This window comes from Delphinapterus leucas, chromosome 1 (genome assembly GCF_059928025.1).
Source record: "Delphinapterus leucas isolate spDelLeu-1000000601 "Yukka" chromosome 1, BTC_Dleu_Yukka2, whole genome shotgun sequence".
Classification (NCBI taxonomy): Eukaryota; Metazoa; Chordata; class Mammalia; order Artiodactyla; family Monodontidae; genus Delphinapterus; species Delphinapterus leucas.
Genome location: NC_143129.1, coordinates 144,838,458 through 144,863,858, shown reverse-complemented (window position 1 = coordinate 144,863,858; position 25,401 = coordinate 144,838,458). Strand labels below are relative to the sequence as shown.

At 53.0% G+C, this 25,401-nt stretch overlaps 1 protein-coding gene and 1 non-coding gene across 4 annotated transcripts in view; one reads left to right on the top strand and one right to left on the bottom strand.

Annotated features, from left to right (window-relative positions):
* Window positions 1-25,401, top strand: part of ACOT11 (acyl-CoA thioesterase 11) — a 64,076-nt gene that overhangs the window by 6,187 nt on the left and 32,488 nt on the right. The window contains exons 1-2 of one of the 3 annotated variants that reach the window (XM_089922160.1): window positions 295-5,938; window positions 24,734-24,938. In XM_089922160.1, the coding sequence (XP_089778286.1) occupies window positions 24,800-24,938 (139 nt within the window). In that variant the 5' untranslated portion in view covers window positions 295-5,938; window positions 24,734-24,799. Of the gene's footprint in view, window positions 1-294; window positions 5,939-23,686; window positions 23,822-24,733; window positions 24,939-25,401 lie in introns of those variants that run through there. The other 2 variants (XM_022575764.3, XM_089922147.1) reach the window with 2 other exon arrangements.
* On the bottom strand, window positions 10,371-10,477 carry LOC115801882 (U6 spliceosomal RNA). Its single transcript, XR_004022240.1, has one exon. It is a non-coding gene; the product is annotated as a U6 spliceosomal RNA (small nuclear RNA).

Here is a 25,401-nt window from a genome sequence, read left to right as displayed (position 1 = left end):
GGAGCCTCCGTGTGGGGCGCTAGGGGAAGGGCAGCCCGAGGGCAGTCTGAGGAAAGGCCGGGACACGGTGATAACTGATAACGGCTGGCTCAGGAGGGGCGGGAGCCGGGGAGGAGTGCGAGGAGAGGCGGACCGGCTTCATTTGGAGCTGGAGCCGGGCTGTCGCTCAGGTGACCAGTGTCTCTCCGAGGAGGGTGCGAACAGCTAGCGGGGTGTCGCAGCAATGATCCAGAATGTCGGAAATCACCTGCGAAGGGTATGGAGGGTGGGCTGGGGGCGGGTTGGGGGCAGAGGGGAGGGGACTGGAGGCTGGGGATCCCGAAAGAGACCTGAAGTTTCCATTTTAAGTCAGAAGTCCTACATCTTCTCTCTCATTTTCCATGGGCCATTTTCTAGCTGTCTTTGCAAGGAGAAATCACAGAACTCCTGGGCTGGTTTATTATAAGCAACAATCCCCAAACAAGCCCCAGGGGCCGTTAGGAGGGCTGGCTATGTTGAGTGGAATCGTCTTCGGCAAGTTCTTTGCGTCTGGAATTCTATTCTGGGGGTGTGTGTCTCTCCCCATGGAGTTCTGTGCTGGTTTCTGCCTGACGGCTGAGCTCTGTGGCTCTGTAGTGTTTAACTCTTAGAGTTCAGGGCTTGAGGGCCACGGAGCTGCTAGAAGATACAGGCTAAGGGTGTGCGTGTGAGTGAGTGTGACAGGCTGAAGCCAGGGTTCTTGGGGACAATGACCTCTTTGGGAGAGCACGTGCAGGACCAAATGAGGGCTGTTGGAAAGGTGTTCTGCAAGGTGACCTCGCAGAAAACGTTTCCCTGGAACCTCCTAACAGGGACTTTGCAGCTGAGATTAGATGCTGAGGCACCAGACAGACCCAAGTGCTCAGCGGTCCCTGTCGGGAGCCTTTGATCTGGGGAATGGAGAAGCGTTCAGGACAGAGTGGCAGACGTGCTATGCTGGGTGTAGAGCTACCATCCTCTGAAGACATTTTTGGGAAAAGCCTTTTAAAAGGGGCAGGGGCAAATAAAGACATCTCTTCTCCACCCCCTCCCTCTATCTGTATAACTGGCCTTGATCACCACCTTTGGATCATTGCCTGCATGGCAGATCTCCTTGGACTCCCCTTGTTTCCTTCTGAATTCTCCAAATTCCCCTGGAATACAGGAGGAGACCATTTTCTGGGTTGTTACCAAAGCTGCTATTAATGAAAAGCAAGCAAACCCACCCACCAAACTCTTCACTGGGGACAAAGAAAACCGGGTTAAAGGAGGGCCTCAGATAACCCACATGCCCTGCTTTACAGGGTTTGGGGGCCCTTGTCAGTATCCCATGGCACTGCAGACAGTGAGCATTTTGGAGTCGGATGGTTTTTGCTTTCACCCATCACTGGGTAACCCAGCAAGCACTCGGCACGTGTGAGTGAATGAATGAGGTGGTGAGCCTCCTGCCAGGCTGGGGTGGGGTCGGGGGAGGTTGGAGGAGCATTGAGTGCCTGTGTGGTGGTGCTGGAAGGGTCACCTGTCCTGTTTCTCTCAGTGGAGACCCTTCTTCTTCCCCACGCAAGCTGTCAGAGTCCCGCACTCCTGGGCTGGTACCCTGTGGGAGGCTGGGAACCTCTGCTTGAGTTCTAGCCTGGTCCGGGCAGCTCCCAAGGGGGCCCAGGAACTTCATTTACTCTGGGAATGAGGATGGAGCTGTTTGTCCCAGTTCCCCCTGTGAAGCTCTGCACCCAGGTAGTGCTGCCAACAGGGTGGCTGAAGGTCAGAAACAGACGTGAGCATCTGTGCATGTGTTCACGCACCCACAGACTTCCACGTTGTTCCTGACCCCCTGTGGCGATCCCCCTGCTTCACCTTGAACCCGAGGACAGCTGGAGATGCTGCTCCCCAGCCCCCCGGCGCCAGCCTCAGTCAGGGTCTAGTTCAGAGTGTGGGGAGGCTTAGGGTATACCATTTGGATTAGAATCTCTTCTTCACCCCATCGTTGACATGTAACCTTGGGCCACGCGCTCCCCCTCCCTGGTTGTCCTCTGAGGTCCCCATCAGCCTCGACATCCTGGAGGTCTGGATGTGTGTGAAGGGTTTGTGCACCGCCTTGAGGTTGGTCCTGACAGTGAAAAGTAGGGGCCCAGCTCCCTCAAGGACCCTGCTGTGTGGTGGAGGAAGGGAGACCCTTAGACGTAAAATAATGTGCCTCTCATGTAGCAGGAACACAAAAACTTGTGAACAAATGAGCGGCCATGGGAGCCCAGAGTGGGCTGAAGGGGTCCCAGCAGGCTTCCTGGAGGAGGAGATGAGACTCAGACACTTAGCTTCAGCCTGTTTGGGAGCCACATTTGAACCCCAGTCTCAGCCATGGGCAGATAGCCTTGGTGTTCTTAGTCTGGAAGACTCATCTTCATCCTTCAAAACCTGGCTCAGCCATCATTCCCCTTCAAACCCCCATCCTGCTGCTCCCAGAATTAATGGTGCTGCCTCGGGATGTTATACTGGCCTCAGTTGTTCCATCTACAGGGATTAGCCCGTGTCAGCGCTGAGTACTCAGTGATGAGCCCAGGCTATTGTGTGGAGCTGACAGCTAATGAGGGAGACACAGTGAAAAGGTAGTCAAAGAAACATACAATGAAAATCTGTGATAAGAGCTGTGAATAGTAATAATAAATGTCATATAAATGCTAGCTATGTGCCAAGCATGTATTAATTCATATATTCCTTAAAACAACTCTGTGAAGTAGATAGTGGTACCATGCCCATATTAAAGATGAAACTGAGACAGAGAGGTTAAGTAACTTGCCCAAGGTCACACAGCTAGTAAGTGGCACTGCTGAGATTAAACTCAGGCTGTCTGGAGAACAGAGAACTGTTAGAGAATAATGAGAGAGGTCACAAGAGAGCTCTGTGACCAGGTGACAACTGAGCGGAGACCCAGCGGCTGAGAAGGAGGCAGCCATGGGAGGAGATGGGGGAAGAGCGTTCCAGGCAGAGGGAATAGTATTCATTTATGGGCTCCAATGTGGGGGGAGCTTGGTGCATCTGAGCTGCCGAACGAAGGCTGGCATGGCTTGGAGTGGAGTGAGTGAGGGCAGAGCAGCTGGAAGGGGCTGAGACATGGCTACAACGTGCTGCAGGCTGGGGGCCTGGACCCCGGAGGCAGGGTTTGGGGTTTGGAGTGCTGTGGGCCCTATTGTTCTGCCTACCAGACTGTGTACTCTTTGGGGAATCTCTGGTCCTCAGTCTCGGTGCCAAGGTGTGCAGTCCCTGCACACTGAGCTCAGCAACCCGAGAGAACACATCAGCAGAGTTCCTCTCCTCCAGCGCCATGAAGGTCCCCACTGCTTTCCCATCCACCTCTGACCCCTCACAATAGGGAGGTGGGCCATAGGATCAGTGCCCTGGTGCAGACAAGGCACAGAGAAGTGAGAGGATGTGCCTGGGCTTGTACCAATGGCGAGAGACTCGGAACCCCCAGCTGCTAGGTTGGGACCCCTTCTCCAGCCCTTGTCTTGGCCACCGAGAAAGTGGCCTCGATCTCACACCCAGACTCACCCCATGCCAACCTCCTCTGCCCACCTTCACACACTGACAATGCAGATTCAGAGCTGACCTCCTGCCTCTACCTCCTAGGGCCTAGGGGAGGCTGCACCCCTGCCCTTCACCTGTGCCTGGTCCAGGTGGGTCCGAGCTGGACAGTGGTAAGAGTCCAGATAACTGCCTTAGAGACGCTCACACACTTCACTCCCTGTAGACCTGTTTCCTCATCTGTGAACCAGGTCTGTTCCTGCAGATCTTGTTAAAGACAGTGGAGGAGTGTAGATCCTGGCACATAACTGGCCACAGTAAATATTGGTTCTTTTATTTCCATCTCATCCGGACTTCAGTTTCCTCAGTGGGTTAATGACAGGGTCAGTGGGTCAGATGAGATGGTAAATGCTAGCTTTTTGTTGAGCACCTACGGAGTGTCAGGTGTGTTTAAACTTCCCAACAGCTCTGCAAGGCTGCTGGTATCCAGCTAGCTTTACAGCTAAGAAAACCAAGGCTCTGGCACTGAGTCACTTTGAGCTAGTTAGAGAATTCGAAGTCTCGGCTGACCCTGAGCTACAGCTGGGCCTTGTCCTGGGCTGACCTGGCTGAGCTGAGGAACTGACACCTCTGCCTTGTGCCTGCTCTGTCCTGTGCCTCCAGGGACAGATGGTGCTGCCGGCTGGGTCCTCTGCCAGCTCCCTGGCTGCAGACCTGTGTGTTCCTGCCACTCCCAGAAGCAGCCTCCTTGTGGGTAGGAGGTGGCACAAGGGCAGTGATGGAAAGGACCAGAGTCTGGCATTTTGGGAACACAGGGATGAGTCAGACTGGACCTGTCCTCAGGTTCCCTCAAGCTGATGGGGAGACAGAGAGTGGTAAAAACCAATGATGAGAGCACAGTGTGGCCAGGCTGTGACAGAGGGAAGCCCAGAGGTGGCCCCTCATAGCCTAGGGAACAGGGCAGTCTCCCTGGAAGAGGTGATGGAGTAGCTCAGCCTTGAAAACTTTTCCAGGTTAGGAAGCATGGTCCCGGCAGAGGCACCTGTGTGTGAGATGTGGGAAAAGCTCTTTCCGCAAGGAAGAGGGAGAACATTTGGCAGTAACCCCTTGAGGTGTCTCTCCCTGGCCCCCTTGCCCATGTAACACATGTATCCTGCCTGGGCCTTCTTCAATAGTAATAACCTTCTCTCAGCAAATCAGACATTAATTAATTAATGGCAGTAGACATTAAGTATTAAGCACCTCTTTTGGAGAGGAAGCCTAGTGAATGAGTAGAAAGAACTGTGGTAGTGAGAAAAGCAAAAATCCCAGCTCTACCACCCAGAGCAACGTGGCCCTCAGATAGCCCGGTTTCAGTTCCCTTTTCTGTGCAAGAGGGATAGTTGTCCCTTACAGAGTTTGGTGAGGATTAAATGGTATTATGGATACGAAGCCATTATATAATGTATATAAATGCCTGGAACATAGTAGGTGCTCAAAAAAGTATAGTGGGGTGATAGGGGGTGGGAAAAGGGAGATGTTGGTCAAAGGGTACAAACTTTCAGTTATAAGATGAATAAGTTCTGGAGACCTAAAATACAGCATGGTGACTGTAGCTAACAATAATGCCTTATGTACTGGAAATTTGCTAAGAATGTGGATCTCAAGCATCCTCACCACTCTCCCCAAAAAAGGGTAACTGTGAGCTTCCCTGGTGGCGCAGTGGTTGAGAGTCCGCCTGCCGATGCAGAGGACACGGGTTCGTGCCCCAGTCCGGGAAGATCCCGCATGCCGCGGAGCGGCTGGGCCCGTGGGCCATGGCCGCTGAGCCTGCGCGTCCGGAGCCGCAACGGGAGAGGCCAGAGCAGTGAGAGGCCCGCGTACCGCAAAAAAAAAAAAAAAAATGAGGTGATGGATGTGTTGATTAGCTTGATTGTGGTAATCATTTCACGATATATACGTATATCAAAACATTGTGTTTTGCAACCTGAATGTGTACAACTTTTATTTGTCAACCATATCTCAATAGAGCTGGAAAAAAAAATAGTGAGGCCCTGGGACTCTAGAGAGACATGGGCCTGGCTCCCGTTTTCAAGGAGTTTATCTCCTTAATATGTACACCCACTTTACAGTCTAGAAAGTGGTTGTATGTGCTTTGCCTTGTCTGGTTGTTCAAAAGTCCAGGGAGTCAGCAGGCTGGCTGGCAGCACCTCTGCGGTGCCACACAGAGGCCCATCATTTGGAATGGGATGCTCACTGCTGGTGGCAGTGCTGAACTCCACCTCTAGAACAGGCTGTGATCCGCCCTGGGGGTGCGGCTCAGCCAGGTGTGGCCCTGCTCCTAGGCCTGAAATCCTTTCAGAGATCTGGAAGGGGAGTGGCCTTCAAGTCTTCCTAAAGCAGCCTCAGATTTCCAGCACACTCCAGGGCTGGACCAAACCAGGTGAGTCTCAATTTCCATTTGACCCCTTAAGGAGGGTATGGAGAGTCCCGGCTCCTCTCCTTCTCTGGGGATACTGCCCCCAGAGCTGTGGGAGGGATGGTGGTCTGGAGTCAGAAGGCTCCGGCTCGTTCTGGGCTAGCGGCTAGCGGCTACATTTTCCCAGCCTCAGTTTCCTCATCCGAAACATGTGGACATGGGGGTAATAATGGTCCCTGTCATTTGAGCCTGCTTTGTGCCAAGGAGGTTAGTGTCATGATACATTTACATAGAGATTGGACGGCCTGCCTACAGGCTTTGAGAGCAGTGGGGTACGTGGGACACATGGGACTGGGGAGAGGAAGGGGCCCAAGGACTGAATGACTTTGGGGCAAGGGAAGGGCCAAGTACAGCATTGCTTCCTCCACCCCTACCCTGAGGGCCTCTTGGGACTGCGATTACCTGGTCCCCACCTGCCTGCCCTTACTTCGGAAGATAAAAGTAGAGCTTTCAGGCTGCAAGACTAAGAGAAGGTGTGTCTCACCGCTGCTCAGACTGGTTCTCAGGGAGGCAAACAGGAGACTGGGAGGGACTTCTGAGCCTGCTAGGCCCTCTGCAGAGGCATGGGGGGATGGTGATGGTGGGTGGTGGTGAGATCCCCACAGCCCAGTGGGGGATGGACTGGCCAAGGACCACTCCCGTCCAGCTCTTTCTCTGTATCACCTGGAAGGCAGGAGAGCAGGGAGGAAACCGATGGAGGGTCTCCCAAGTGCCAGGCTCTGTCTCATAAGTCCCGTAGGCTGGGGGATCTGATCTCCCTCCAGGACTGGTCCCCCTGCAGCACCCCTGCCAGACTCTGGAGTCAGAAGAGCCCACGTCCAGTCTCTGCTCTACCTTTTACTGGTCATGTGTCTTTGAGTGGATCTTTCCCTGTTCCCTGAGTTTCCTTTTCCTCAACCGTAAAATGAGGGCTCCTGCTTCAGGGTGGACTTGAGAATTAAAGGACCCCCAAGAATTAGGCCTGGCACATAGTAGGTGCACAGTAAATGACAGCCATAGATTTCTAAAAAGGGATTTTCTGAGCTTCTGGGAGAGCAGTTCTTGGGCAGTCCCTGTGCTGTAGGCGGTTCTCAGGCACACAACTGGCTCTGTCCCATTAGCAGACAAACGAGCTCTTTGTTCTCCTGCCTCTAGGCAAACAGAACCCCTCCCTTGTCCCCATGTCCCCTCCCAGATACTCCCTTGTTTCTTTGCTCCCCATTCCCACAAGAATCTGAAAGAGTTTTCTGTGGTCCCTGCTTCCACTTCTTTCCTCTCATCCTTTTCCTAATACACTCTAATGGGCTCTTCTCTCGCCCTTCCTCCCGCCCCCTTAGAGCTTCTCTGACCTTGGACCCACAGGCGCCCCTCCTCCTGGAGATCCTCCCACCTCAGGGCTCCTTCTCTGGCTCCCTTGCAGGCTTCTCCTTCCTAGCCGACCTCTTTTGCTCTCTCCTTGGATGATGTCTGTTCTATTACTATGACTGTGTGACAAACTATCCCCAAACTTAGTGGCCTAAAACAAGAACCGTTTTATTTTATCTTGAGATTTTTTGTGGGTCAGGGATTTGGGCAGGGCTTGGCTGGGTGACTCTTCTGCTCTATGTGGTGTTGATGGAGGTTACTTGGTGGTGTTCAGCCAGTGGATGGGCTGGACTATGGAGTCCACCATGGCTTCACTGGTATTTGGCCCCTTGGTGGGAATGGCCGGAAGGTTGGTTCTAGCTGGGACTGTCATTCTGAGCAGCCACATGGGGCCTTTTCCATATGAAGGTCTCAGTGGGAAGTCAGACTTCCCACCTGGCAGTGGGCTCCACCAGAGCAAGAGTTCCAAGAGGCCTGGGTGGAAGCTGCCAGGCTTCTCATGATCTGGCCTCAGAAGTCACCAGTTGAGGACTTCCCTGGTGGCACAGTGGTTAAGAATCTGCCTGCCAATGCAGGGGACACGAATTCCAGCCCTGGTCCGGGAAGATCCCACATGCCATGGAGCAACTAAGCCCGTGTGCCACAACTACTGAAGCCCGTGTGCTCTAAGCCCTGGGTGCTGCAACTACTGAAGCCCGCGTGTCTAGAGCCCATGCTCCACAACAAGAGAAGACACCGCAATAAGCCCGCGCACCGCAATGAAGAGTAGCTCCTGCTTGCCGCAACTAGAAGAAAGCCCACGTGTAGCAACAAAGACCCAACACATATAAAAAAAAGAAGTCACCAGTTGAAATGTCACTAAGGGGGATCCAGATTCAAGAGGAGGGGATTAGACCCAACCTGGGGTCTAAGGAGGAGTAGGAAAGAATTGGCAGCCTCCTTTGACCGACCACAAGGTTGCAGAGTCCTGTGGATCTTAAAAGCCCAAGTATTCTCATGTCCCCAGGTCCAGCCTCTTCTCCAGCGGACTCCAAACTTGAACATTCATCCTCCTTGACATCTCTCTTTAAGTGTTTCATAGGATCTCAAAAATCTTTGATTCCACCCCTACTTATTTCTCCCCTGGTCTCTCCCAACTCAGTAACCATCACCACCATCTACCAGCCATTTGTCCAAAGTCTGGATCCTCCCCACGACCTCCTGTTCTCTCACTCTCACACATGGAAGCCTTCAGCATGTTGCACTGGCTCCACCTCCCATACTGCTGGGTCCATCATCTCTCTTCAGACTGCAGGGGCCCACGGAGGAGTCTCGCTGCTTCTTCTCTCTCACCCTGCAATCTGCCCCCACACAACAGCAGAGTGATCTTTTTTATTTTTTAAAGATTTTTTTTTTATTTATTTATACTACTAATTCTATTTATCTTTTGGCTGCGTTGGGTCATCGTTGCTGCACGCGGGCTTTCTCTAGTTGCAGCGAGCGGGGGTTACTCTTCGTTGTGGTGCACAGGCTTCGCATTGCTGTGGCTTCTGTTGTCGCGGAGCATGGGCTCCAGGGGCGCAGGCTCAGTAGTTGTGGCTTGCAGGGCTCTAGAGCGCAGGATCAGTAGTTGTGGCGCACGGGCTTAGTTGTTCCACGGCATGTGGGATCTTCCTGGACCAGGGCTCGAACCCGTGTCCCCTGAATTGGCAGGTGGATTCTTAACCCCTGTGCCACCAGGGAAGTCCGCAGCAGAGTGATCTTAAAATGCAGGCCAGATCACTCTCTCCCCACTCATAGACTTCATTTTTTCCCATCACACCTCGAGTAAAATCCAAACTCCACTGAGACCTTAGGCCTTGGGTGACATAGGACTCTTCCCGGTCTCTTCCCTTCTCCCTGACATTGCCCTGGCTACTCTGGCCACCCTGCTCTTCCTCTGGCAGCCAAGCTTGTTCCCATTCCTCCTTGTGCTCTTTGCACCCTCTGCTCCCCTGCCTGGGACCCTGTGCCCCCAGAACCTTGCCCAATCTCTCCTGCTTGTCATTCATTCAGATCTTGGCCACGAGTCTCCTTGATTACTCGACCTAAATTAGTTCCTTCAGGTCCACCACTTCTCTCTCTATCACATATGCTGTTTTTCTTCTTTCTAAAAAATTCTTTTAAATTGAAGTATAGTTAATTTACGATGTTGTGTTACTTTCAAGTGTACAGCAACGGGATTGTTATACATATATATATATTCGTTTTCAGATTATTTTCCATTATAAATTATTACAAGATATTGAATTTAGTTCCCTGTGCTATACAGTAGGACCTTGTTGTTTATTTTATATATAGTAGTGTGTATATGTTAATCCCAAACTCCTAGTTTATCCCCACCCCTCCCCCATCCCTGTTGGTAACCATAGGTTTGTTTTCCATGTCTGTGAGTCTATTTCTGTTTTGTAAATAAGTTCATTTGTATCATTTTTTTTCTTTAGATTCTACATATAAGTGACATCCTATGATATTTGTCCTTCTCTGTCTGACTTACTTCACTTAGTACGATAATCTCTAGGTCCATCCATGTTGCTGCAAATGGCATTCTTTTTTTCCTTTTTATGGCTAACATTCCATTGTATATATGTACCATATCTTCTTTTTTTTTTTACGGTACGCGGGCCTCTCACTGTTGTGGCCTCTCCCGTTGCGGAGCACAGGCTCCAGATGCGTAGGCTCAGCGGCCATGGCTCACGGGCCCAGCCACTCCGCGGCATGTAGGATCTTCCCGGACCGGGGCACGAACCCGTGTCCCCTGCATCGGCAGGTGGACTCTCAACCACTGCGCCACCAGGGAAGCCCCCTTTCTGTTCTTAGGATAAGTCCCACTAAGGATATACAGTCAAAATCATGAGTTTTAAAGTCAGTTTCTTATTTTTCCATGCGGTGATGCCAGTAACTTGAAATATACTTCGATTCATGACTTTCTTTTTCTTTTAGGAAATACTTTGCATTTTCTTTTAAAAAATAATTATGTAAAGTACTTAATTAATTTTTATTGGAGTATAGTTGCTTCACAATGTTTTGTTGGAAAAATATGGAACGCTTCACGAATTTGCATGTCATCCTCGAGCAGGGGCCATGCTAATCTTCTCTGTATCATTCCAATTTTAGTATACGTGCTGCTGAAGCGAGCACAGTACCACATTTTCTTTATCCATTCCTCTGTCGATGGACATTTAGGTTGCTTCCATGTCTTGACTATTGTGAATAGTGCCACTGTTTTCCTTCTTACAGTACTTTTCACTCTAAAACAATCTCGTTCCTTTGTTTACTGTCTATTCATGAGTGGAGAGTCTGAGTCTTTAAAAATGTTGATGCTGATCCCCGGCCAGAATTAGCCTCTTTCTAACCTTGTCCACTCCTGTTTGGTCTTGGTTTTATTCCTTACCAGGACCCTCCTGTCCTCTGACCCCGCCAGCCCTCACATTTGCAGCCAGAGGGCTGTCACCCAAGCCATAAGTAGCCTGGCCCCCTCGCTGTCGCCCCTACTCCCTGGCTGTCCGTCCTGTGCCACTCCCTGTCCGCTCTGTCTCCCCCTTACAGAGCTGGGCCTCACACTGCCTGCCGTGCTTCAGCTAGAGGCTGTCTCTTCCCTGCCACCCAATCACTCCTGCCCTAAACACGTCCCCACCGCTCACCTCCTCAGAGGCCTTCAGCAACCACAGGGCCCCTTTTGGATGCAGCAGGAGTTGCCACTGTTGTGCTTGTGGTTACAGGAAACCATGAGGCCATTTGCATAAACAACCATTAAGCTAGAGCCACGCCAGCACACATAGAACAAAGTGATGGCAACAGAAAAACTTAAATGCAGCCTGACAGTGTGAATCGTGTTCATTTTCATCTGCTTGGTTTTATGTTTAAAAGTTACAACCTTTCAGGTGGCCATCCATGACCAGGTGTGTCTTCATTCAAGCCCTTTGACCAAAAGTTGAACAGAGCAGGCAAATGTGGGAGACAGCTCCCAGGTTCAATTTAACTCATGTCTACTGCGCACCCACAATGTTCTGGATCTGTGCAAACGCAAAATATGTCTATTCCTGCCCCAGTGAGCTCTTGCCTTGTGCCTGGAATGCCTTGTTCCCTGTGAACCCGAGCTGGTTTCTTGCGATCACTGCCTTCTATTCCAAGGAGCCATTTCCTTAGTGAGGCGTCTTGAGCCTTTCAGGGTCCAGGGAGATGAGAAGTTGCTGAGTCTGGCTAGACTGTGAGTGATCATCCATGGGAGGCCTCCTTGGAGTACCACAGACTCCAGCCTGTTCAACATCTTGATCCATGGATGAAATGAAGCCCTGGTGGTAGACATTTGGCGTGTTTACCTGGAAGTGTCTGTCCTGGAATTGGGTAGAAAGGCCTGTCTGCCACCACTGGGAGCTTCCCGCAGCTCTCTTGTCCACCCGAAGCCTGGGTCCTCATCCTCAAGCTTGGCATGGGCTCTGCCAGGGCCGCCTGGCCAGTCACGGCGGGGATCTCTTACCCCAGGGACCAGTGCAGGCCCTTCCAGGTTAGGATGATTCCCTGTGTCCTTCAACAATGCATTGGCATTTTTTTTTTTAATTGAAGTATAGTTGATTTACATTGTTGTGTTAGTTTCAGGTGTACAGCAAAGTGACTCAGTGATGTATATATATATATATATATATATATATATATGTATTCTTGTGTGTGTATATATATATATATATGTATTCTTTTAGATTCTTTTCCATTATAGGTTATCACAAGATATTGAATATAGTTCCCTGTGCTATATAGTAGGTCCTTGTTGTTTATCTATTTTATATATAGTAGTGTGTATCTGTTCATCCCAAATTCCTAAGTTATCCCTCCCTCTCCCACCCTTTCCCCTTTGGTAACCACAAGTTTGTTTTCTATGTCTACGAGTCTATTTATGTATTGTATGGAATCTAAAAGAATGATATAAATGTCTCAGCTTTTTTTTCTTTTTTTAAAGATTTATTTTTATTTATTTAGGCTGTGCCGGGTCTTAGCTGCAGCACGCGGGATCTTTGTTGCAGCATGCAGAACTTTTAGTTGCAGCACGCGGGCTTCTTAGTTGTGGCACGCAGGCTTCTTAGTTGCCACATGCAACTCTTAGTTGTGGCATGCATGCGGGATCTAGTTCCCCAACCAGGGATTGAACCCGGGCCCCCTCCATTGGGAGCGTGGAGACTTACCCACTGGACCACCAGGGAAGTCCCCATGCCTTGGCTTTTTAACAACATGGAGAGCTGATACTTTTCAAGCATTTTCTATAGGTCAGATCCTGGTCTAAGCACTTTGTATATAATCTCATTGAATACTCACTATGATATTATTATTCCCATGTTACAGATGTGGAAAGTGAGGTTCAGAGTGGCTTAAGTAAGTGACTAAGTTTATCCAGGGAGACAGAGGCAGTACCAGGATTCCAATGCAGGCTGTGTCCCCCTTGCCAGCACCCTATGCCTTCCTGTTTTTCTTTCTTCTCTCTCTGCCCTGCTCATCACCTCTTCAACAAGCCTTTCTTGTGGGCTCAGATTCCTCTGAGACAGTTTAGGGCACATGGGGGTGGGAGTGGGACTAGGACAGGAATGATAAGGCCACCTTGCAGCCAGAGAGCTTGAGGCCGAGGAAGGCCCTGGAACATGGTGAGTGCCCAGCAGAGAACCACTGGCACATCTGCTCAGCTCAGCAGCCCCTGCCAGGGAGCAGCCAGGCCCAGCTCTGGGTCCCAGCCTTCCACCTGGCGACTCGGGGCCTTAGAAGCAGCCCCTCGAGGGTTGGTGTCCCCTTGCTGGGCCTCCTGAGGCCCACTCTTCCTGCGGAGTAAGGAAATGCGTTCTGTGGGTGAAGTCACACCCACTCTCGCCACTCTGCTCTGCTTAGGAATGATTTCTTGAACACTTTGGAGGAAAGAAGTTGGTGTGTTGTATGAGGGGAGGGGAACTGGGCGAGAGGACGGGAGAACTGGTGACTGGTGACCAGCTGGGGCCTTGGGGGAGTGTGGGGACCAAGCAGGGGACTGAACCTGTAGGTGCTGCCTGAGGGGTTGGGGCAGGGGCCCCACCTGCTGGGGAGGGCAGACACCATCCCTCAGTGGAGGGGACTGCAGGGACTGGAGCAGCAGCTGGGGCCTCCAAGGGGCCACGGGGCTGCCAGCTTCCTGGGGCAGGAAGTCCCAGCTGTGGCCAGAATCCCAAAGGGCTGAGAGCAGCTCCAGCCTGAGGAATGTGAGCAGTGGGGGAGTTTGGGAGGGGGCCCTTTCCTGCCTCCCTCACTTCTCTCTCTCTCTCTCTCTCTCTCTCTCTCTCTCTCTCTCTCTCTCTCTCTCTCTCTCTCTCTCTCTCTCTCTCGTGTGTGTGTGTGTGTGTGTGTGTGTGTGTGTCCTCTCTTCCACTTGCTCTGTTCCCTACCAGCGTCTATCCTTTGACCTCATGGTTTTTCTATTCCCTTTCTCTCTTTCCCTTCTTTCCCTCTTTCTCTCTCTGTAACCCCTCTCTCCTCCCCCCTCCCCTCTTCTTTTTCTCTCTCCATCTCCCCCGTGCTCTCCTGTGGTCCCTGTAACTGTTTCCAGCTCCAAGGTAAATGGACTTGCTTGCAGGATGACCAGACCTGGCCCATCGCCTGGCCACCCGTTGCCATGGTGACTCAGATGCGGTGTCAGGCAGCAGCCTTGGCTATCTGGCAGACAGGGCATGAAGGGCTCTGATGAAGAGAGTGGCTGGCCCTATTTTTCACAGATCCTGAAGGGCTCACCCCACTGCCAGGGGCTCGCATGGCGGGGGGTTCCCCGTGAATGTGAGTTCCATGCTGGATACTATCAGAGGGGCTTGCCCGAGGGGCCAGTCACACTTGGGGTCAGACTGCCTGTGTGCAGACCCCTCCTGCCACTTTCTGGGGTCTGCTGGACGTAGGGGGTGAGAGGTGGCAAACAGCTCCAAGGAAGGAAGCTGCAGGGAGGCAGCTGTCAGTGGTGGAGGGGCAGGGGTAGCTGGACATGCCTGCGTCTGAGAGGGACCTATCTAGCTGTCCATGAGGTTTCCTCCCACTCCCCAAAGTTAAGGATTTAGAAAGTACAGTTTTCCGCTGACAGACAGCTTGCAGTTTCTGCACTGGTGGTGGCATCTCACTCCCTCACAGGCTGCTGGCCTTGAGCATCCAGTAGGACAAGTGCCCGGACCCTGGACTGTGCTGGGAGGAGCTCCTGATACCATCACTGTTTCCTGCAGAGGATGTGGGGGTCGATGGGGAGGAGAGCTTCCCTGAGGGCCCTGCCTGGCATGTGTGGGTAAGGAAGGGCCTGTGCCTGGCACTGATGCCTGGGATGCAGCAATAACTATCCTGCCTGTCAGACAAGAGAGAGGCAGTTACAGCAAAGTACCCAAGCAGACTCAGCCCTTGAGTTAAACACACTTGGGTTCAAGTCCCAACTCTGCCCTTTACTGGCTGTGTGTGTGTGTGTGTGTGTGTGCGTGCATGGGTGTGTATGTGTGTGCGCGCACACGCGCGTGCACCATACCCTTTCTGAGCCTCTGTTTTCCCATCTGTAAAATGGGAATAACAACAACATTTGACTATTAGGGCTGTGTGAGGATTGAAAGAGAAAAGGCACAGAAAATGCTTAGCACCACACCTGGCACATATTAAATAATTAAACAAGGGAGCACGATTGTTTGCATTCTCACTTGCATACCTACCCTTTCAGTTTTATAAAGGAGGAAGCTGGGGCCAGAGACATTTAAAAACTTGCTCACGTCCCATCGGTCATAGCTCTGCAACACTCTGTGGGGACAGTGCCCAAACAATGCAGAGAAGCAGAGCTGAGGGTGAGGCTACTTTGAATCCCAGTCCCACACAGCCAGTCCCTGCAGGTTCCACCTCATTTTCAGGCCCCCTGCTGCGCCCGCTCTGCATAGCAGTGTCTCCCAGGTAACCCCTGTCTTGCTCTGTGCGGGGATCCACTCGGGCTGTCCTGTCCCTGTGGGCAGGCCCTTCGCAGACTCAAGAAGTGCTGGAATAAAAGGAGGGCTGAGCCACTGTGGTTTACAAGGCACTTTCCATACATTTCCTCCCATCTCCACATTCTGGTTTCCAGGAGTGAGAAGGCTGCTGGGGGAAAGACAAGTCTGGTCCTGCCCGACTGCTTCATCGTCTCCAGCCTCCGTCACATCTGGCAGCGCTTCACAGCTAGTCGGGTGCCCTCAGTTTCGGGATCTCCTTTAACCCTCACAAGTCTTGGATGGAGATGGGATGGGGATTGTCCTCACCTTCTCAATTACTTACTCAAGGTCTGCCCCACTTCAGGCCCTTTCACTTAAGACCTTGGACAGACGGCACCCACTGCCTCAGTTTCCCCGTTCATACCAGCAGGCAGTTGTATTTAATCTCTAAGCCCTTTTCAGTCTTGTGGTGAGGAGGCAAGAGCTACCTTGCAGATAGAAGCAGGAGGCCTGCACTTAAGTCCTGGCTCTGTGGTTTAGAGCTGCGGGACCTTGGACTTGGGACTTCTCTGGGTCCCCTGTGTACCTTGCCAATGATAACACCTCAAATGTTTCCTGTGTACCAGATGAGATAGGAATGGTTAAGCGTTCAGGAAATGCCCTCCCTGCCCTCTCTGGCCCCTGGCTGGCTCTTCAGTGGGGCTGGAGGAATTCTCCAGATGACCCAGCTGAGGGTAGGTATCAGATTTCAGACAAGCTATTTTTACCCTCGGGGAGTGGATGGAGGCAGGTGACGTTCAGACTCTCTGTTCTAGAATGGGGTGAAGGGGGGAAAAAAGAGAGGGAGAAAAAGGACTTCTTTGGTGGTCCAGTGGTTGACTCCGTGCATCCACTGCAGGGGGCACAGGTTCGATCCCTGGTCGGGGAACTAAGGTCCCATATGCCTTGCAGCGTGGCCAAAAAAAGAAAAAAAAAATAGAATGGGGTGAAGGGGCAGGGCCTCTAGTGGAGAACTTCTCCTGACCTCATGGCCTGTATTCTCCCTGCCTACATAGGGTGACATCAGTGGGAATTGGAGACCCTCTGAACAAACTCATTCATTTGGTCCACGGTGAGCCAGGCTCCGTGCTGGGCCCGGTGGACACCAGGTGTAGAGAGAGAGGGCTCCTACCTGGTGGATCTTCGCATCGATGTCCACCAAATACTCCCACAATTAAATGAATGTTGTCACAATGGAGAGCATTTAGACCAGAGGTTCATGGGGCCAGGAGCATGAGGATGGCGGGAGAGAGAATGGAGCTGAGGGATGAGAAGGCCTTACAGAGGTGGAGAGGAGAGGGGAGACTGCTCCAGGCAGAGGGGATGCCGTGAGAAGAGTCCAGAAGTGGGCAGTGGCCTGATGGGTATGAGGAACTGAGAGACGGCCAGTGTGGCTGGCGGTACGGGTGTGATCAAGACTGGAGGCGTGGCCGGCGATCTGCCGCGGGCCTCGTGGGTCTTGTCAAGAAAGTCCTCCCATAAGCCAAACACTTTCATGGTTGAAAAGAGTCTTGGAGACTCTAGTTAAATGCTCCATTTGACAGATGAGGAAACTGAGGCACAGGAAGGTAAAATAACTCATCCAATGTCTCCTGGGGGTGATGAGCTGATACAAATTCCATTTATATTCAGTTTTATAGGAAGGCACTGAACTGGAAATGCCTCATGAAGCTCTACCTCCAAAGGAGGCAGGCTTAGCTCAGAATTTCAATTATGCCCCCAACCCCACTTCCCTTCTTTAACAGATTTAGGGTCAGGGGCAAGATGAGAAGGTTGGAGACCCTCCCATCCCCCTCTGTCCACACTGGGAGAGCACAAGAGCTGGCTGTCAGAAGGGGAGTGCCCAGCGCCTGAGCAGCCTACCCCAGGCTGTGGGCTCTGGGTGGGGACTCAGGGCACTGGCCTCTGTTCTCTCCTCCGTCACTGACCGGCTGTATGATGTGGGGTAGTTTGCGTCCCCTCTCTGAGTTTCGGATTGAAGAATTTCTTCCACCTTCTCCATCTCCGAGGCCTATGGAAGTGCTATAGAGATATAAATGTGGGCTTTGGCTGGTAGGTCTGGGATTGTTTGTTTGTGGTTTTTTTGGGGTCGTGCTGCGTGGCTTGCAGAATCTCAGTTCCCTGACCAGGGATTGAACCCGGGTGATGGCAGTGAAAGCCCAGAATCCTAACCACTAGGCCACCAGGGAACTGCCCTGGGATTGTCTTAAACTCTGTCACTTCTCAGGTGTTCAGAAGCAATGTACTGGCTCTCAGCCTTGGTTTCCTCATCAGTAAAATGGGTAGAATAACAGTGTGTTGTAGGATAGATATGAGAATTACTGAAATAATACATATGGAAGCTCCTAGCGTAGAACTTGGTATATAGTAGGTGTTCAATAAGTGCTAACCAAATGAATGACATATAAGAGGTGCTTAGTAAAAAATAATGATTTAATTCTCTACCTTCCTCACCCCCAAATCTTGAAAAATGTCAAGTGCCAACACACCCTGTAGCTAGAAGTAAAATGAGGATGTGTGCATAGGGCGCTGGAGACCATTATTTATCTTCTAGAATGAAGGTATGATCTGATATATATGACTATCAAAAGCCTATGGAGGGCTTCCCTGGTGGCACAGTGGTTGAGAGTCCGCCTGCCGATGCAGGGGACACGGGTTTGTGCCCCGATCCGGGAAGATCCCACATGCCGCGGAGCGGCTGGGCCCGTGAGCCATGGCCGCTGGGCCTGCGCGTCCGGAGCCTGTGCTCCGCAACGGGAGAGGCCACAGCAGTGAGAGGCCAGCGTACCGCAAAAAAAAAAAAAGCCTATGGAACAGGCGACCGACGTCCTCCCAGTCCCCTAGCTGGTGTCACGGACGGGTGCATCCACTACTGTCCTTTATAGCCTTGTCTACTGGGAATCTCAAGGCCAAATGCAGTTCTCTATGGTAGCATCTTTGTGCACCTGGATTCCTAACATAATTGCTCCTCCCTTATTTTGTTCCTTAGCTCTGTTTGCATTATGGAGCCCTGTGTGTGTGCAGTCTGTGTGCATGCGCAGGCTACCTCAGAGCCTTTTCTGGGAAGAAGACAGGGAATAGACTTGAAGGGGTGTTTAGGAGGTTGACAGATGCTCCTGCCTTGCTGGTGAGAAAACCACTGGGAAGCGGCTGGTCGCTCTGAGAGCCTGGAGCCACCTTTGTGGGGACAGGGCACCAGCTGAGGCAGCTCCCTCACACTGCAGGAGTGCCTGGTTTTCATGAGGCCTGGCTGGCGGTGGGCCAAGGCACTTCTCCCTGCTGCCTGCCTGCCTTCCAGTCCCCACCCCCTGGGGAGAGGCCAGGCGGGAGAGTGGGGTGGGGGGAGCAAGGCCGTGTGGGGTCTTGCACCCTGCACTTGAATCCCTGCTCCACTATTGCTGGCTTTCTGAGTTCTCACAGAACCTCTCAAATCAGCTACTGGTCTTGCCTCCTCATGGGGTTGCTGTGAGCCTCTGGTGAACTCATACATGAGAAAGTACTATGTAGACAGTCTGGTTTGAGCTCTGTTTAGGTGTCTCCCAGCTATATTTCTGTAGGAAGCCCAAACTCAGTTTATAATGCTAACCTAAGTGCTCAATAAATGTTAGCCACGTGGCAGGCGTGTGCTAGATTTGAACACTTGATCTAGTTTAATTTCATCCCCATGATGACCCTGGATGTAGGTATTATAATCCCATTTTTACAGTTGAGGGAACTGTAGGTAGTCCACAGAGGTAGGCTGAGCAGCCTGCCTGAAGTCACACAAGTTAGTTGTGGAACCGGACTTGGGTCCAGGCCAGGCTGATGCCCAAGGGCAGCCCCGTGTCATGGTGGGTGAGCTGAGCGGTCGCCCAGGCCAGCTCCTCCCCTCCAGGGTAGGTGGGCCTCCTCTGCTCTAGGCCTGCTCTTTGAGATGATTCTTTTTTATTTTTTTGGTTGCTTTGGGTCTTTGTCGTTGTGTGTGGACCTTCTCTAGTTGTAGTGAGCGGGGCCTACTCTTTGTTGTGGTGCGTTGGCTTCGCATTGCAGTGGCTTCTCTTGTTGTGGAGCACAGGCTCTAGGTGTGCGGGCTTCTGTAGTTGCAGTGTGTGGGCTCAATAGTTGTGGCTCGCAGGCTCTAGAGCGCAGGCTCGGTAGTTGTGACGCACGGGCTTAGTTGCTCCGCGGCATGTGGGATCTTCCCGGACCAGGGCTCGAACCTGTGTCCCCTGCACTGGCAGGTGGATTCTTAACCACTGCGCCACCAGGGAAGTCCTTCAAGATGGTTCTTGAAGGCACTAAGATGTCTCTGCTGGCTGGTCTCTACGTTTTCCCGCTAATCATTGTAGGCCGCGCCCTTCTCCAGGGGTCTTCCGTGGTTTCTGGGGACTCCTTGGCCCCTCCCTCTGTCTGCACCCAAACAGGTACCTCGTACTTTCCCCACCTGCTTCCCTTTGCCCCGGCCACTCCCATCACTGGAGTCCCAGCTGTTCCTGCGTCTCCTTTCTGCTGTTCTGTAGTCCTCCCTGTACCTCAGATGGTCCTCGTCATCAAGTCTCAGCTCCTAGGCCGCCCTTGTCATCACCCTTTTCCTCTCCCATAGGCGTTTATTTGGCACCTGCTCTGCGCCAGGCCTGACTCCATCCCTGTTCTGTGGGAATGCCTGTCTGCTGGGGCAGGCAGCTCTGAATCAGTGACTGCACAGCTCGGTCGGTGCCGTGTGGAGACAGTAAGGCTGTGGGGGCCAGGGAGGCCCTAGCTCTCCCTGGGGAAAAGGCAGGGGGAGGTGCTGAAGAGGGAGGAGGAGGAAGCAGTCACTCGGCAAGTAGCGCAGGTGAAGGGATCCTAGGCAGAGGCAGTGCCCATGTGGCAGAGGAACGGAGGTGGGGTGAGAGCGTGCTCTGAGGAACCGAGCGTGGTCTGGAGCTGGGAGAGCAGCTGCGGGGACAGTGGCAGCAGCTACAGAGTAGGGCCTCGATCCTGAGAGCGGCAGGAAGCCATCGAGGAGTCTTGAGCAGGGGAGATGCCTGCTCAGGCTTGCTCTTCAGAAAAGTCTGTGTGGTCCTAAGGCACAGAACGAAGTCCCAGTTGCAAGGGCTGGGTCCAGCCTCCCTGCAAGGCAGGACGCTGTAGGTTGTGGTTGTCTAGTTGGTGGCTTTGGGTTTTGGAAAGATCCTTCTGGTGTTGCACAGAGGCCTGGAAGAAGGTGGAGAGCTACTGGAGGCCTGTGGACTGGCTGTGGAAATAACCCAGTGAGTGAGCAGTGCGGGGGCCTGAACACATCAGGGCAGGGGGGCTAGACTGAGAGTTTAAGGAGGTTGGGTCACTGAGACTTGGCTACTTGGGGGAGGGAGGAAATCCAGATTAAGTCTGTAGTGTAGCCTGTTGTTAAATTGCCCAGAAGGAGCCCTGGCCTAGGGGGCTTTACCAGGACAAGCCTTTCCCTCTGTGTGCCTCAGTTTCCCCAGGTGTGAAGGGATTGAGCAAAGTGGCCTTTCTTGCTCTGACCCAGCAGTTCTGTCCCATGCCTCTGGCTGAGGAGCAGGGACACAGAGACCACAGTGTAGCCAGCTGGGGCCTAGTCTGGGATTATCAAATCTGGCCGGGTCTGTTGCAGCTGGAAGCCAGCCCCTGGCATGGCTACCGTCTGAGAGCGCATGTCCCTGGCCCTTAGATGCCCTCTCCACCTTCGTGCAGGCTCTGTCCTCCCTGTCAGCTGTCTTGGCGCAGCCTGCCTGGCCGCCCCAGGCCCTAACTCTGACCAGGGCCTCTGCTCTCCCCGTGACTGGCCCTGAGAGGAATGGCTCGGCTCTGGGGCCCTATTGGCAAAACCCTGCCTGGGCCACACACGCCCCTGCCTCCCGGGCTGGATGCCTGCCCACCATGGGATTAGAAGGAGGCCTGGCCTTGCCTGCCCTGACGTGGCAGACTGCCTTGGAGCCCAAGGAAGGAGTTGGAGTCTGAGAGGCTGTGCTTTGCCTCCCTGCGCGTGCTCCAGCCCGGGGGCTCTGCACTCCTCTCTTTGAGGGAAGTGGGAGCACAGCACAGTGGGGCTTGCTCCTTAGCTTGCCAGGGGGGGAGTGGGGTGGGAGCTCAGCCCTGCTCAGTGTACAGTATTTCCTGCCTGACAGGTAACCGGGCTCCTTAGCTTCCTCATTGGAAAGCTCAGCTGGCCATGCCAGAGCCCTGCAGGACTAGGTCCCAGAATCCTGGCATCAAGGGTGGGATATCTTGAGGACTGGCAGTCTCCCCCTGCCCCTGCCTGGTGAGTGACAGATGAGGTTCAGGAGGGGAGGGGCTTGCTCAGGATCACATAGCACATGAGGGGCAGGGCTAGGATTTGAACTCAAGTCTGCCTCTAGACATTCCATTACAAACCTTTGATGAGGTCCTACTGTGTGCCAGGTACTTCTTTTTTTAAAAATTTAATTAATTAATTAATTTATTTATTTTCTTCTTCTTTTTTTTTTTTTTTGTGGTATGTGGGCCTCTCACTGACGTGACCTCTCCCGTTGCGGAGCACAGGCTCCGGACGCGCAGGCCTAGCGGCCATGGCTCACGGGCCCAGCCGCTCCGCGGCATGTGGGATCTTCCCGGACCGGGGCACGAACCCGTGTCCCCTGCATCGGCAGGCGGACTCTCAACCACTGCGCCACCAGGGAAGCCCTAAAAATTTAACTTATTTATTGATTGATTTTTGGCTGCATTGTGTCTTCACTGCTGCGCACGGGCTTTCTCTAGTTGCGGCGAGCGGGGGCTACACTTTGTTGCGGTGCATGGGTTCTTATTGCTGTGGCTTCTCTTGTTGCAGAGCACGGGCTCTAGGCACGCGGGCTTCAGTAGTTGCAGCACGTGGGCTCAGTAGTTGTGGCTCACAGGCTCTAGAGTGCGGGCTCAGTATTTGTGGCGCATGGGCTTAGCTGCTCTGTGGCATGTGGGATCTTCCCAGACCAGGGATCGAACCTGTGTCCCCTGCATTGGCAGGCGGATTCTTAACCACTGCACCACCAGGGAAGTCTGTGTGCCAGGTACTTCTAAGCATAAGCACTAGAGTAGGAGCTTCGCAAAGGATTGGCCCAACTTCTATTATATGCTCAGTGTTTGGGGGAGGGTCCAATACAGAGGAGGTGCTCGGTGAATGAATGAGTGAATGAATGAATGAACAAATGGGTAAGGCAAAGATCCTGCCTCCAGGCATGTAGACTCCAATGGATGGGACTTTGGCTTTGCACAACAGGAAATAGGAGGCTGGTGGGAGTGGGTATGGGCTAGGTGGGAAGCAGAGAGGATTGGAATTCAGATGTCCTGACTGCTGGCCTAGGGCTTTTTCCAGCCTCACTTTCCTCATCTGTAAAATGGGGTAAACGGTTTTCACCCTCTGCCTGCCTCGTGAGGATCCAGTGAGGCAGTAGATGAGAATAGGCTTTTAAAGCAGGGACATTGTGCTGGGGGGGCTTCCCTGTGTGCACATACAGAACCACCCAGAAACTCCACATGCTCTGCTTTTCTTCTGCCCCCTTACCCTCTGCATTTTGCGTCCCCCATTGCCCTAGCTTTCTCCAGGGCTTCTTTCTGGAATGTTCTGCCCAGAACCTCTAGCCATGGGAGGGGTTGGGAAGAGTGTGGGTGAACGGAGTCTGCCTGCCTCCTTCCTCTACCGTCTCCCACACCCAGAAAGCCAGCCACCCGCATCCACATCCAAGCAGGCCCCCAATGCACACCCGGCCGGAAATGCCTTGGCAGTGGTTACCATGGTGACGGGTCCTGATGCTTGGACTGCAGCGGCCTGGGAGCTGCCTGCAACAGCCTGGCAGCCTGGCACCCGCAGGCCCCCACCCAGGCTGCGAGCTCCTGGCGCAGCTGCCCTCCTCTCTCTCCTTTCGGTCCCTAGCACTGAGCCTGGTACCCAGGGACTCTTGGGAATGAGCTGCCTGTCTGGGAACCCACAAGCTGTTCTGGGTCAGACTGGCTTTGTTCAAATCCCAGCTCTGCCTCTTAGGGGGTCAGTGACCTAAACAAGTTAACTCGGTGTGTTTTGAATTGACTGAATTAGCTACGGGATCCTTGTGAAGGGAGTTATCCAAAGGGTATAGACTCCCAGATTGAGACCCATCCTTGCCCCGAGCCGTCACTGCCCCCATCCTGCAGCAGTGGCAGGGTCAACATCAGGTCACAGCGCTCTTTGCTGCTGAATCCGCATCCAGGGCCCTAGATTCCTCATCGCGGACCCCAGGAGGTCCTGCAGGCAGTGTACTGTGATGGGTAGGACCTCAGACTCTGTGGGTCACATCTGGGCTTGGCACTTACTTGGGCTTCAGTTTCCTCAACTATTTTTTTTTTAATTGAATTTGTTACAATATTGCTTCTGTTTTATGTTTTGGTTTTTTGGCCACGAGCCCCGCCCCCCGCCCCCCCCCCCCCCCGACCAGGGATTGAACCTGCACCCCCTGCATTGGAAGGTGAAGTCTTAACCACTGGACCGCCAGGGAAGTCCCAGTTTCCTCATCTTTGAAATGAAGATCATAATGTACCTCTTTCGGAGGTTTGTTGTATGGATAACATTTGAATTAGTACTTGTAAAGTGCTTAGACGAGTATCTGATACTTAATAAGCACTTTATAAATGTTAGCGGTGACTTATCGTCACCACAATTGGCATTGGCCATGAAAATTGGAACCCCTATGCCCGTCCCTCCTGTCATTTTACTCACGCAGGCAGGCGTCCCCACCTCTGTTCACAGTGTCATGAGAGAGATAGGACGGCAGTTTGGCTGCCCTTCCTCATCCCGCCCCATCCAGGGGACTGCTAGGCACTCCCCACCTCTGCTGCCTGGCGAGTGAGACAAGCTGGGCCCTGGGCAGAAACTCCTCCTCTAACTCATGAGTTTGAGGACTTTCTCTGCTGGTTCTCCAGCTGGCAGCTGTTCCAGCCCTGGTCGGGATCAGCCAGCTGGTCAGTGACCGCTCAGAGCCCTCCCAGTCAGTAGAGCTGATGACGGATGCGCACCCAGCAGAGATGCTGCTACTGATGTCATCTGAAGAATGAGGGGCCCAAGGAAGGGGCTCTTATAGGATGAAATAGGAGCAAATCCCCAGGCTTGACTGCTGTAGGGCTCACTGGGCCTCCCTGAAGAGTGAGGGGGAATCTTTCCAGAATGAAGGAGAATCTGAGGCAAAATTTGAATAAGCTGGCCCACCAGCTGAATTAATTCTCGGCTGCATCCCTCTCTCCCAGCCCCCTCCTTCGGGTCCAAGGTTATGTTAACACAGAATTGTTGGCCAAAAGGACGCTGGGCATAAGGGCATCCAGAGAGCCCCTGGGGGTCTGAGACCCTGGGCTGGAAGGTGGTGGCCACTCTTGGAGTTGGGGTCTTATGGCGGGTGGCCCTGGGGTCTCAGGGACTGGCAGATCTGGGAGACCCTGCTGTGAGCTGACCACCTCATCTGTTCCCCAGGGCCTGGCCTCCGTGTTCTCCAACCGTGCATCCCGGAAGTCGGCCTCACGCACTGAGAACAACAACATGGCAGAGGACGAGGGCTACCGGAACCCCACGGAGGTGCAGATGAGCCAGCTGGTGCTGCCCTGCCACACCAACCAGCGTGGCGAGCTGAGCGTCGGGCAGCTGCTCAAGTGGATTGACACCACCGCCTGCCTGTCCGGTGAGGCCGCGCCCGGCACAGCTGCCCTCCCAGCCCCGGCACCACACACCTAGAGGAGAGGCCCCAGTTTTCAGAGACGGTTGCCGTCCCCAAGTGCCACCCTCCTCCCTCATCCCAGACTTTGCTCAGGCTGCTCCACCTGCCTGCGATGCCCTCTTCAAGTTCTCCATGCTCGGCTCGGGCCCAGCCTCTTGCCCGGAGGCCCCCAGAGGTCTGAGTACTATAACCTGAGGTCTGAGTACTATAACTTAAGGTCCCTGCTCTGACACAGCGCGGCCTTCAACGTGGCTGCTCCGAGACTGGCTGTGAGCAAAGCCTGTGGCATTGAGTAGAGTTGAGTGGAACTGGATTGAGCTCATTTCGTTGCCTTTGGTGCCCCAGTATTCTCCAGCCCACAGGGAGTTCACAGTCTGATGGGGGGGCCAGACAGGAGACTGACTGCCCCCCAGCACTGTCTGATGGG